The following is a 13372-nucleotide window of genomic DNA, read 5'->3' on the forward strand; positions in this document are numbered from 1 at the left end:
GCGGCTAGCTGGTAGCGTTAGCCACCAGTTCTAGCGAGCGGCTAACTGGTAGCGTTAGCGGCTAACTGGTAGCTGTCACTACCCGATTTGTGACTAAACTGGTCTGCGCATGCGCAGGCTGGCCGCCATCTTGGACCGCTGCCTACGGCAACTCCACTTGGACAAACTTCATCAGGGCGCTGCCCGATCTGCGTACAAGCGGAAGTCTGCTTAAAGTTCTGTACATTTAAAATACGGTGCTGTGAAAATGATTTAAAAAAAACCAACAAAAAAAAACCGCAGACGTCCGTCATAAGACAGCCGCAGCAGACTCGTTTATTCAGTGAGTGTTGTGGTAGTTGTGATTGTTTGTGGTTGTCATGGTGATGAGGCCGAGAGTAAACACTAAAAGTCGCCTCTGTTCCTGTTTTCATACCACCACAACCAACCCTCAGTTACATCACTAATAAATAAACAGATGAAGCGTCTGTGGTGACGCTACAGGGCAGCGATGCTAAGTCAATTACACTAAGTTTGTCCAGGTGGAGTTGCCGTACGGAGCTTCACAAATCGGGTAGTGACAGTAGCGTTAGCAGCTAACTGGTAGCGTTAGCCACCAGTTCTAGCGAGCGGCTAACTGGTAGCGTTAGCCACCGGTGTAGGTACCACATGTGGAGGCTCCGGGCTGCCAAAACCGTTTTGACTAAATCTGATGTTTGTTAAGTAGAGAAAACTAATTATTGAACAAACACCACCACTTCTGTGTGCACGTTTTTGTAATTAGTCATGGTTATCGTAGTTGTTAGCTTTGCTGCTGCTGACAGCTAACAGCAGCAGCTAAGCTAACAGCAGTAGCTAAGCTAACAGCAGGACGTCAGCTGTTAAAACCCTCCCGTTGTGGGACACGACATGAAACTACTCCAGTTAGCTCAGTCATGTTGGAACTAGGATATCCGCTGGGCCGTTGATTGAGTTATTGTTTATTGACACTGCTAACGGCTAACAGCTAACAGCTAACGGTTAGCCCAGCTAACGGCTAACAGCTAATGGTTAGCCCAGCTAACGTTAATCCAAAATGTAATGAATGGAGTTGTCATGGCGACACCCAGCGTCGTTCTCCGGTGGATAAAACTGTGTGTTGTTTGCTCCATGTGTGACATCACTGTGACATCACTGTGACATCACTGTGACATCACCAGGCTGCTGCGGGAGGAGGCGGCGGCCCGCGAGGCGGAGGAGCGGCGGCGGCGGGAAGAGGAAGCTCGCTTCATGGCGGAGCAGCAGCGACGGAGAGATGAAGCTCAGAGGGAGGAGGAGGAGAAGGAGGAGGAGAGGCTGCAGAGACAGGTCAGACCCGTCGCCATGGAGACAGGCTGACTGTCTCCATCCCAGTCGCCATGGAAACAGCAGCAGCTGTTTGACACTGAACCATAGATAGATACACGTAGATGCCACATCGGGCTTGTCAGGAACATCGTCGCGGCGGCCATCTTGGGAGGGAGTTCCTTGTATCTATTCACCACTTTATTTTCCCATGATCCATTGCGTCACACCACCCCGGAAGTCGGTTGTTTACGTAGCAACAGCTAGCGGCTAACGTAGCAACCGGACATCCACAACTCTTGCGATTGGCTTTATTGTCGTTACAGGCTCCATTCATAAAATCTTTAACTTTCCTTGAGTTGTTTGTGCATCCAACAACAGCACATGTCGTACCGGAGGACATTCTATGAACTTGTAATAATAATAAAAACACTTCTAAGACAGACTGCTAGGCTAGCTCCATTCTGCTTGAAGTGAGACGGAAGTGCGAAAAGTGGGAAAGGAAGGACGCCATGTGGTCGCCATGGTGACGTCACTACACCACCTGGAGTCTCCATGGTTATGGACTCTAAGGAGTTTTATTCTACAACAGTTTTACAACAAACTGCTGGTTTCTCTTCATGAAACGTGATGTTTTAAACAGGTAGAGGACAGAGTTTTCTCATGGCACAATTCAAACGGATCACGAAATAAAACTTTCAGTCCCGTTCACTCACATGGAGACTTTTTCAGAGTTGAGTTCCCATGGCGACGTTACTTCCTGCTTCTGCTGAGGCTCTCTATAATAAATCCATAGATGACGTCATGATGCTTGTCACGAACGAGGTAAAACAAAACATAACAAAACACATTCACCTCCCCCCCAAGATGGCTGCCGCGGCGACGGTCCGTTCCAATGGGTTAGGGTTAGCATCAGAGGAGGCAGCTACGTGTAGATATCTCTGCACTGAACCATGTGACATTTACTTCCTGTTGTTGTTGTTGTTGTTGTTGTTGTTGTTGTCCAGAGGGAGGAGGCCGAGGCAGCGGCCCGAGAGGAGTCGGAGCGTCAGCGTCTGGAGAGAGAGAAACACTTCCAGAAGGAGGAGCAGGAACGACTGGAGAGGAAGAGGGTGAGACAACACAAAGACTTATTGCCCCTTAGGCCTCAGGGTCAGCACAGGGCGAGGCTGCCTCTAGTTATCATGGAACAGCCTCTAGTTATCATGGAACAGCCTCTAGTTATCATGGAACAGCCTCTAGTTATCATGGAACAGCCTTTAGTTATCATGGAACAGCCTCTAGTTATCATGGAACAGCCTCTATTTAAGCATGGAACACCCTCTATTTAGCATGGAACAACCTCTGGTTATCATGGTACACGCCTCTGGTTATCTTGGAACAACCTCTGGTTATCTTGGAACAGCCTCTAGTTATTATAAACAACCTCTATAGTTTAGCTTGAAACAGCCTTTAGTTATCATGGAACAGCCTTTAGTTATCATGGAACAGCCTCTAGTTATCATGGAACAGCCTCTAGTTATAATGGTAACATCGTCTAGTTATCATGGATCAGCCTTTAGTTAATATAATGGAACAGCCTCTAGTTATCATGGAACTCCTCTAGTTATCATGGAACAGCCTCTAGTTATCATGGAACAGCCATTATTTACTATGGAACAGCCGCTAGTTATCATGGAACAGCCTCTAGTTATCATGGAACAGCCTCTAGTTATCTTGGAACAGCCTCTATTTATCATGGAACAGCCTTTAATTTTCATGGAACAGCCTCTAGTTAGCATGGAACAGCCTCTATTTTTCAGTTGAACAGCCTCTATTTATCATGAAACAGCCTCTATTATCAGGAAACATCATGGCTCAGCTCTATTATCAAAACAACACCAAGTTATCATGGAACAGCCTTTAGTTATCATGGAACAGCCTCTGGTTATCATGGAACAGCCTCTGGTTATCATGGAACAGCCTCTAGTTTATATCTTGGAACAAGCCCTCTAGGTTATCATGGAACAGCCTCAAGTTGATCATGGAACAGCCTCTAGTTATCATGAAACAGCCTCTAGTTATCATGGAACAGCCTCTAGTTATCAAGGAACAGCCTTTAGTTATCATGGAACAGCCTCTAGTTATCATAAACGTCCTCTAGTTTAACCGAACCCTTTAGTTAATCATGGAGCAGCCTCTATTTATCATGGAACAGACTTTATTTATCATGGAACAGCCGTTAATTATCATGGAACACCCTCTGTTTATCATGGAACAGCCTCTCAGTTATCATGGAACAATCGCTAGTTATCTTGGAACAGCCTTTAGTTACCATGGAACTAGCCTCTAGTTATCATGGAACAGCCTCTAGTTATCATGAACCACCCACTAGTTATCATTGAACATACCTCTAGTTATCATGGAACAGCCCTTAGTTATCATGGAACACCCTCTAGTAATCATGGAACAGCCTTTTTTTTTCATGGTCAGCCGCTAGTTATCTTGTAACAGCCTCTAGTTATCATGGAACAGTCTTTATTTATCATGGAACAGCCTCTAGTTATCTTGGAACAGCCTCTATTTATCATGGAAAAACTCTTAGATATCATGGAACAGCCTCTTTTTTCAATAACACCTAGTTATCATGGAACAGCCTCTAGTTATCATGGAACAGCCACTAGTTATCTTGGAACAACCTGTAGTTATCATGGAACAGCCGCTATGAATCATGGAACAGCCTCTAGTTATCATGGAACAGCATCTAGTTTTTCATGGAACAGCCTCTATTTTACATGGAACACCTCTAATTTATCAGCCCTCTAGTTATCATGGAACAGCCTCTGTTTTCACATCTAGTTATCATGGAACACAGCCTCTAGTTATCATGGAACAACCTCTAGTTATCATGGAACAGCCTCTAGTTATCATGAACAGCCCTTTAGTTATCATGGAACAGCCTCTAGGGTTTATCATGGAACAGCCTCTAGTTTTCAGGGAACAGACTCTAGTTATCATGGAACAGCCACTAGTTATCATGGAACAGCCTTTAGTTATACATGGAACAGAGCCTCTATTATCATGGAACAGCCTCTAGTTATCATGGAACAGCCTTTAGTTTATCATGGAACACCCTCTAGGTATCATGGAACAGCCTCTGGTTTATCAGGGAACAACCTCTAGTTATCATGGAACAGCATCTAGTTATCATGGAACATCCTTTAGTTATCATAAACAGCCTCTTAGTTATCATGGAACAGCCCTTAGTTTAGCATGGAACAGCCTCTATTTATCATGGAACAGCCTCTAGTTAGCAGGGAACATCTTCTGTTTTCAGGGAACAGCCTCTAGTTATCATGGAACAGCCTCTAGTTATCTTGGAACAGCCACTTCTAGTTATCATGGAACAGCCTCTAGTTATTCATGAGAAACAGCCTCGAGTTATCATGGAACAGCATCTAGTTATCATGGTAAACAGCCTTTAGTTTATCATGGAACAGCCTTTAGTTTTACATGGAAAAAGCCTCTAGTTATCATTGGAAACATGCCTCGAGTTTATCATGGAACAGCCTCTAGTTATCATGGAACAGCCTCTAGTTATCATGGAACAGCCTCTAGTTATCATGGAACAGAACAGCCTCTAGTTATCATGGAACAGCCTCTAGTTATCATGGAACAGCCTCTAGTTATCATGGAACAGCCTCTAGTTATCATGGAACAGCCTCTAGTTATCATGGAACAGCCTCTAGTTATCATGGAACAGCCTCTAGTTATCATGGAACAGCCTGTAGTTATCATGGAACAGCCTCTAGTTATCATGGATCAGCCTTTTGTTATCATGGAACAGCCTCTAGTTGATGCATGGAACAGGGCCTTTAGTTATCATGGAACAGCCTCTAGTTATCATGGAACAGCCTTTAGTTATCATGGAACAGAACAGCCTCTAGTTATCATGGAACAGAACACCTCTAGTTTATCATGGAACAGCCTCTAGTTATCTGGAACAGGCCTCTAGTTATCATGGGAAACAGCCTATTGTTATCATGGAACAGCTGTTAGTTTTAATGGAACAGCCTTTAGTTATCATGGAACAGCCTCTAGTTATCATGGAACACACAGGCCTCTAGTTATCATGAACAGCCTTTAGTTATCATGGAACAGCCTCTCTAAGTTAAATCATGGGACAGCCTCTAGTGTATCATGGATCAGCCTTTGGTTATCATGGAAAAGCCTCTAGTTATCATGGATAACAGAACACTCTAGTTATCATGGAACAGCCTCTAGTTATCATGTGGAACAGCCTCTAGTTATCATGGAACAGCCTCTAGTTATCATGGAACAGCCTGTAGTTAATCATGGAACAGCCTCTAGTTTTCATGGAACAGCCTGTAGTTATCATGGAAACAGCCTCTAGTTATCATGGAACATGCCTCTAGTTATCATGGAACAGCCTATAGTTATTCATGAACAGCCTCTAGTTATCATGGAACAGCCTCTAGTTACAATGAACAGCCTCTAGTTATCATGGAACAGCCTCTAGGTTATCATGGAACCAGCTCTAGTTATTCCATGGAAACAAGCCTCTAGTTATCATGGAAACCAAGCCTCTAGTTATCATTGAAACAGCCTCTAGTTTATCATGGAACATGCCTTTAGTTAACTACTGGAACAAAGCACCTCTTTTATCTGAAAAGCCGTTTTTATCATGGAACAGCCTCTAGTTATCATGGAACAGCCTTTAGTTATCATGGGAACAGCCTCTTAGTTATCATGGAACAGAACAGACTCTAGTTACTCATGAACAAACAGCCTCTACGTTATCTTGGAACAGCCTCTAGTTATCATGGAATCTGCCTTTAGTTATCATGGAACAGCTTTTAGTTATCATGGAACAGCCTCTTATTTATCATGGAACAGCCTCTTGTTTATCATGGGAACAGCCTTTTAGTTATCAGGGAACAGACATTCTATTGTTTTATCATGGAACAGCCTCTAGTTATCATGGAACAGCCTCTAGTTATCATGGAACAGCCTCTAGTTATCATGGAACAGCCTCTAGTTATCATGGAACAGCCTTTAGTTATCATGGAACAGCCTCTAGTTATCATGGAACAGCCTCTAGTTATCATGGAACAGCCTCTAGTTATCATGGAACAGCCTTTAGTTATCATGGAACAGCCTTTAGTTATCATGGAACAGCCTCTAGTTATCATGGAACAGCCTCTAGTTATCATGGAACAGCCTCTAGTTATCATGGAACAGCCTCTAGTTATCATGGAACAGCCTCTAGTTATCATGGAACAGAACAGCCTCTAGTTATCATGGAACAGCCTCTAGTTATCATGGAACAGCCTCTAGTTATCATGGAACAGCCTCTAGTTATCATGGAACAGCCTCTAGTTATCATGGAACAGAACAGCCTCTAGTTATCATGGAACAGCCTCTAGTTATCATGGAACAGCCTCTAGTTATCATGGAACAGCCTCTAGTTATCATGGAACAGCCTCTAGTTATCAGCCTCTAGTTATCATGGAACAGCCTCTAGTTATCATGGAACAGCCTCTAGTTATCATGGAACAGCCTCTAGTTATCATGGAACAGCCTCTAGTTATCAGCCTCTAGTTATCATGGAACAGCCTCTAGTTATCATGGAACAGCCTCTAGTTATCATGGAACAGCCTTTAGTTATCATGGAACAGCCTCTAGTTATCATGGAACAGCCTCTAGTTATCATGGAACAGCCTCTAGTTATCATGGAACAGCCTCTAGTTATCATGGAACAGCCTCTAGTTATCATGGAACAGCCTCTAGTTATCATGGAACAGCCTCTAGTTATCATGGAACAGCCTCTAGTTATCATGGAACAGCCTCTAGTTATCATGGAACAGCCTCTAGTTATCATGGAACAGCCTCTAGTTATCATGGAACAGCCTCTAGTTATCATATCATGGAACAGCCTAGTTCTAGCCTCTAGTTATCATGGAACAGCCTCTAGTTATCATGGAACAGCCTCTAGTTATCATGGAACAGCCTCTAGTTATCATGGAACAGCCTCTAGTTATCATGGAACAGCCTCTAGTTATCATGGAACAGCCTTTAGTTATCATGGAACAGCCTCTAGTTATCATGGAACAGCCTCTAGTTATCAGCCTCTAGTTATCATGGAACAGCCTCTAGTTATCATGGAACAGCCTCTAGTTATCATGGAACAGCCTCTAGTTATCATGGAACAGCCTCTAGTTATCATGGAACAGCCTCTAGTTATCATGGAACAGCCTCTAGTTATCATGGAACAGCCTTTAGTTATCATGGAACAGCCTCTAGTTATCATGGAACAGCCTCTAGTTATCATGGAACAGCCTCTAGTTATCATGGAACAGCCTCTAGTTATCATGGAACAGCCTCTAGTTATCATGGAACAGCCTCTAGTTATCATGGAACAGCCTCTAGTTATCATGGAACAGCCTCTAGTTATCATGGAACAGCCTCTAGTTATCATGGAACAGCCTTTAGTTATCATGGAACAGCCTCTGGTTATCATGGAACAGCCTCTGGTTATCATGGAACAGCCTCTAGTTATCATGGAACAGCCTCTAGTTATCATGGAACAGCCTCTAGTTATCAGCCTCTAGTTATCATGGAACAGCCTCTAGTTATCATGGAACAGCCTCTAGTTATCATGGAACAGCCTCTAGTTATCATGGAACAGCCTCTAGTTATCATGGAACAGCCTCTAGTTATCATGGAACAGCCTCTGGTTATCAGCCTCTAGTTATCATGGAACAGCCTCTAGTTATCATGGAACAGCCATACAGTTTACATCACTAAGAAAGTTTTGTTTTTTTTAATAAAAAGATAAAGCGTCTGTGGCGACGCTACAGGGCAGTGATCCTAAGTCAATTCAACTAAGTTTGTCCAAGTGGAGTTGCCGTACGTAGCTGTCACAGACCGGGCAGCGACACCCAGAACTGGAACCAGCTCAGAGGTCAGAGGTCGGAGGTCAGAGGTCAGAGGGTCGACGTACGCTGAGAAGCAGAAGGCGTCTAGGCATCTAGTCAGTATATAGTATAGATAGATATACTGACTAGATGCTGCGTTCCCATGCAGCTCTACTGAGTGGAATACGTCAACGCGGCGGCCATCTTGGTCAGGGGGAAGCCGTGTCTACTTCCTGCACTAGAGGTCTATCAACCATTAACATCACCACAACTCACTGAATATTCAACCCATTCTCAACTATTTGGTTTATTATAAATGTCAGACATATAGTTATGATACAACAACAAAAATTTGGAATTTTTTTTATATTTTTTGTTTTTATGTATTAAACTTACACTTCCATACTCAGACACACACCCACATGCATAAATACACTGAAATGTGTTGTACAGGGTCTGACTGGTCTGACTGCTGGTCAGACGTTTATATGTCTATGGTCAGAAACCCCGGACCAAGATGGCCGCCGTGTTGACGTACGCTGAGAAGCAGAAGGCGGTGTGTATCTAGTCAGTATATACAGTATATATATGAGAGGTCAGAGGTCGTAGAGTCAAAGCTCAGAGGTCATGGGGTCAGAGGTGATTAACCCCGTGTGTGTGTGTGTGTGTGTGTGTGTGTGTGTGTGTGTGTGTGTGTGTGTGTGTGTGTGTGTGTGTGTGTGTGTGTGTCTGTGCTGCAGCGTCTGGATGAGATCATGAAGAGAACTCGTCGTAGCGACGCGGGAGAGAGAGAGAAGGTCTGAACCCACTTCACTTCCTGTTGATGTGACGTCTGTTTGTTGTTTACAGAGGGTCGTCACGGTGACGTGTGTTTGTTGTTTACAGAAAGTCGTCACGGCGACGCCACCGCCGCAGGTCAACGGCCGGGACACAGAGGTCAAAGGTAACGACCGAACCGCTGCTCGTTGTAACAACAGCTGCAGCGTAGAGCAACTCAGAAACTAAACTAGAGAATTCATCCTGAAGGAAGTCTGGAGGAATGCTGGAGGCTGCTGGAAGCTGAATGCTGCTGAATGCTGAAAGCTGCTGGAAGCTGAATGAGCTGAATAAATCTATCTATCTATCTATCTATCTATCTATCTATCTATCTATCTATCTATCTATCTATCTATCTATCTATCTATCTATCTATCTATCTATCTATCTATCTATCTATCTATCTATCTATCTATCTATCTATCTATCTATCTCTACCCCTAGACTAGAGAATTCATTTCCTGAAGGAAGTCTGGGTGAATGCTGAATGCTGAAAGCTGAATGAGCTGAATAAACTGTTGAAACTATTAATGCTGAGTTAAGTGAAGAAACTGCTGAAGAAATCTTGAAGAGATGAAATAATATATGAAGAATATGAAACGGTTTGAAATGACTTGAATTGTTGAAGATCAGTATGAAGAAACTAAAAGTCTGAAGTTACTCAGATTTACTTAAAACTGACAGTTTGAAAACATTTTTGAACCATTACTAATATATATATATATATATATATATAGTAATGTAGATGAAACAATATCTGAAGAGTGAAAGTAGAAGATGAAAGATGGAGGATATGAACTGGGTGGTAATTACTTGTAGTGAAGAATAGTTTGAATGAATTGAAATGATCTGTGCATCTCTACATTATTTATATTCATATATAATATTTATGTTTCTATAGATTTATAGTATAACATAAATGTATATTGTGAACTCAGATTTATTTAAAACTAAATCAAGTAAAACGTCTCTCTGATGTCATCGTCGCTGCAGGAAACCCCCCAGCCCCCCCGACCCCCCCAGCCCCCCCGACCCCCCCCCACCAGAACGGCGTCGCGGTCAACGGAGAGGTCATCCAGCTCAACGGCGGCGGTAACCAGGGGCAACAGCAGCCGTTCCTCATGAAGCCGGGCCAACGGCCAATGAAGACGCAGCACGTGGCCGGTACGTGATGATGTCATCAGAGGTCACGACCTCATCAGCTCTGTCGATGTGAGACGAACTTAAAGGGACATTCTGTAACTTCTCCTGTTCTTCATTAACCTCTTCCTCTCCCGCCCGATTTGAAGCAAAAACACAGAATTCCACGCTCAGATTATTATATATATACAGTATATACGTATATATTATATCTGTAGCTTCTGAACCACTGTGACTACTGTACGTCCATAGATGAGGGTTAGTGCCAGGAAGGAACACTGTAGAGTTTCTTGTGAAAGTGTCAGAAACTCTTCAGGTATCACTGGAACAGAGCAGTGGTCTAGTAAGTGTGCAGAAAGTTAAGATTTTTTGTCCGCCTAAAAATGAATAAATTATTAAAAAATAAAAAACAGCCTTTGTGACTAAACCTAACCCTTCAAATTTGAAGAAGAAAGCACAAAGTCTGACCGTTCTGCAGTGTGTTTTCATGATAAGATGCAGGCGGACATGAGAATCACACACACACACACACATATACTGTATGTGTGACGATCGTGACGATTTGCTCCGTGTTTTGACACGACGTTCAACAACACCGCAGATTTTCACACACTTACATTTACAATTCTTCTTCTTCTCCATCATGTATATTTACGATGGAATAAGTTAAATCTTTATTTATATATTTATATTGTTCACTGACCTTTACAGAAGCTGCTAACATCAACATCAACATCAACATCAACATCCGTCTTCCTGTAACTTCAAAATAAAATCGTGATCCGTCTCCCTCGGTTGAAACGAGGAACAAAAAAAAGAAGAAACAGATTAATAACGAGGGTTTTACTTCTGGACTGAAGTTTCCTGTTTTCTTACACAAAATAAATGAGAAATGAAATAAAGACGATGCTAAATTTGGCTCAGGTGGAGGTGGCGTCTGTGAAAAGTCACCGTGGTAACGCAGTGCAGTCGGGCAGACGGCCGTCGCTAACAAACCAGATGTCATTTTAGTCACAGAAGTCCAGAGAAAGACGGTAAAACAATACCACATCGCCATGACAACATGTTGTCACGTGTATTGTTTACATAGAGGCTTGTTTATGTCCGTCTGCCGTCTGCCCGATTTCACCTGAATGCAGCATGAAAAATATACAACCACAACGCTAGATGGAGGAATTCCTACACAATGTTCCTTTAAGACAAGTGAATGTAAATGATTTCATTAATTAAAGGAACAGACCCTTATGTAACTATGGTAACCCTCATGTAACTATGGTAACCCTCATGTAACCATGGTAACCCTCATGTAACCACGGTAACCCTTATGTAACTGTCAGACTGTCTCTCTCTCTCTCTCTCTCTACAGAGGTGCTGTGATCCTCTCTCGTCTTCTGTCGGTGCCAAATGATGAACATGATGGGATGTAACAGTGTTTGATCTGTTGCCACGGCAACGAGGGAAAAAAATACTCATCTGACACACACATACATATCTATATATATATACACATATATATATATATAAATACAGTATATATATATATAAGAAATGCAACAACAAGTATTAGGTGTGTGTGTGTGTGTGTGTGTGTGTGTGTGTGTGTGTGTGTGTGTGTGTGTGTGTCTGTGTGTGTGTCTGTGTGTGTCTGTGTGTGTGTGTGTGTGAGTGTGTGTGTGTGTGTGTGTGTGTGTGTGTGTGTGAGTGTGTGTGTGTGTGTGTGTGTGTGTGAGTGTGTGTGTGTGTGTCTGTGTGTGTGTGTGTGTGAGTGTGTGTGTGTGTGTGTGTGTGTGTGTGTGTGTGAGTGTGTGTGTGTGTGTGTGTGTGTGTGTGTGTGTGTGTGTGTGAGTGTGTGTGTGTGTGTGTGTGTGTGTGTGTGTGTGTGTGTGTGTGTCTGTGTGTGTGTGTGTGTGTGTGTGTGTGTGTGAGTGTGTGTGTGTGTGTGTGTGTGTGTGTGTGTGTGTGTCTGTGTGTGTGTGTGTCTGTGTGTGAGTGTGTCTGTGTGTGTGTGTGTGTGAGTGTGTGTGTGTGTGTGTGTGTGTGTGTGTGTGTGTGAGTGTGTGTGTGTGTGTGTGTCGGTGTGTGTGTGTGTGTGTGTGTGTGTGTGTGTGTGTGTGTGTGTGTGTGTGTGTGTGTGTGTGTGTGTCGGTGCAGCTTTTGTTTTGTTGTCGTGTCGTTTGCACCTTCAACACAGTGATGATGTCACACACCGAACTGACAGTGGCTGTTGTTATTATTATTATTATTATTACTGTCGTTATTATCGTCATGGTTACCTTCAGTTGGACAATGTGTGTGTATGAGTGAGAGTGTGTGTGTGTGTGTGTGTGTGTGTGTTGTTTTCTTGTTGAGTTATTTAACAGTTTAGTTAAATGTAACGAGGATGTGAAATAAAACTTCATCAACGACTCTGGACTCGTCTTCATATGTTCTATATGGTTATTATGTTTTATATATATTACTATGTTAAAGCTTTGTGCCATGGAGCTGCCCCCCCCCATGGAGCTGCCCCCCCCCATGGAGCTGCCCCCCCCCCCCATGGAGCTGCCCCCCCCCCCCTCTTCACTCCATCTTCTGGGACTCATACAGGTCTGCATCCACCGGAGCTCCATCTCTCTGCACCAGCCGCCGCCTGCATCGCCCCCCCCCTCCCTCCCCTTCCCCTGCTGTTAGACCGGCCTCCCCTTCCTTCCCATGGACCAGTCTGCCACCCAGTCCTCCCATCGAGCTGACCACCCCCCCCCCCGCCCCCTCCCCTCACCAGAGACTGCCTTCATCAACTCCTGCTAACATTTCCATATTTCGCACATTCTGTGACAAACTGTAAACTGTTTTCTTGTCTGTAACAACATCTATTGCACGTCTGTCCGTCCTGGGTGATGATCCCTCCTCTGTTGCTCACCCTGAGCTTTCTCCTGGTTTTCCCTGTTAAAAGGGTTTTCCATGGAGTTTTTCCTCAGTGGATGTGAGGGTCTAAGGACAGAGGATGTTGTTACGATGCCATGTAAAGCCCTTTGAGACAAACTGTTTGTAAAAACGGGCTATACAAATAAAATTGCCTTGCCTTGCCTACCCACCATCACCATCTGGAAACCTTCAACCATCATCCCTGTCCCCAAGAAGCCACCGTCTGAACCAAATCACTACCGTCCAGTCGCACTAACCTCCATTATCATGAAATGCCTGGAAAAGCTGATCCT

The 13372-nt window shown here is 43.6% G+C and overlaps 1 protein-coding gene and 1 long non-coding RNA gene across 2 annotated transcripts in view; both read left to right on the forward strand.

Annotated features, from left to right (window-relative positions):
- map7d1b (MAP7 domain containing 1b) overlaps positions 1-9224 on the forward strand; it is a 32943-nt gene extending 23719 nt beyond the window's left edge. Inside the window, exons 13-16 of the mRNA XM_085790511.1 lie at positions 1179-1326; positions 2310-2414; positions 8960-9016; positions 9105-9224. Coding sequence (XP_085646637.1) covers positions 1179-1326; positions 2310-2414; positions 8960-9016; positions 9105-9224 — 430 coding nt within the window. The remainder of the gene's footprint in view (positions 1-1178; positions 1327-2309; positions 2415-8959; positions 9017-9104) is intronic.
- Positions 9225-10057: 833 nt separating this feature from the next.
- LOC146977820 (uncharacterized) lies at positions 10058-12549 on the forward strand. Its single transcript, XR_015036943.1, has 3 exons — positions 10058-10199; positions 11542-11804; positions 12327-12549. It is a non-coding gene; the product is annotated as an uncharacterized LOC146977820 (long non-coding RNA).
- Positions 12550-13372: the final 823 nt, after the last annotated feature.

The sequence above is a fragment of the Trachurus japonicus genome, chromosome 11 (genome assembly GCF_045865225.1).
Source record: "Trachurus japonicus isolate A0001 chromosome 11, Traja_1.0".
Lineage (NCBI taxonomy): Eukaryota > Metazoa > Chordata > Actinopteri > Carangiformes > Carangidae > Trachurus > Trachurus japonicus.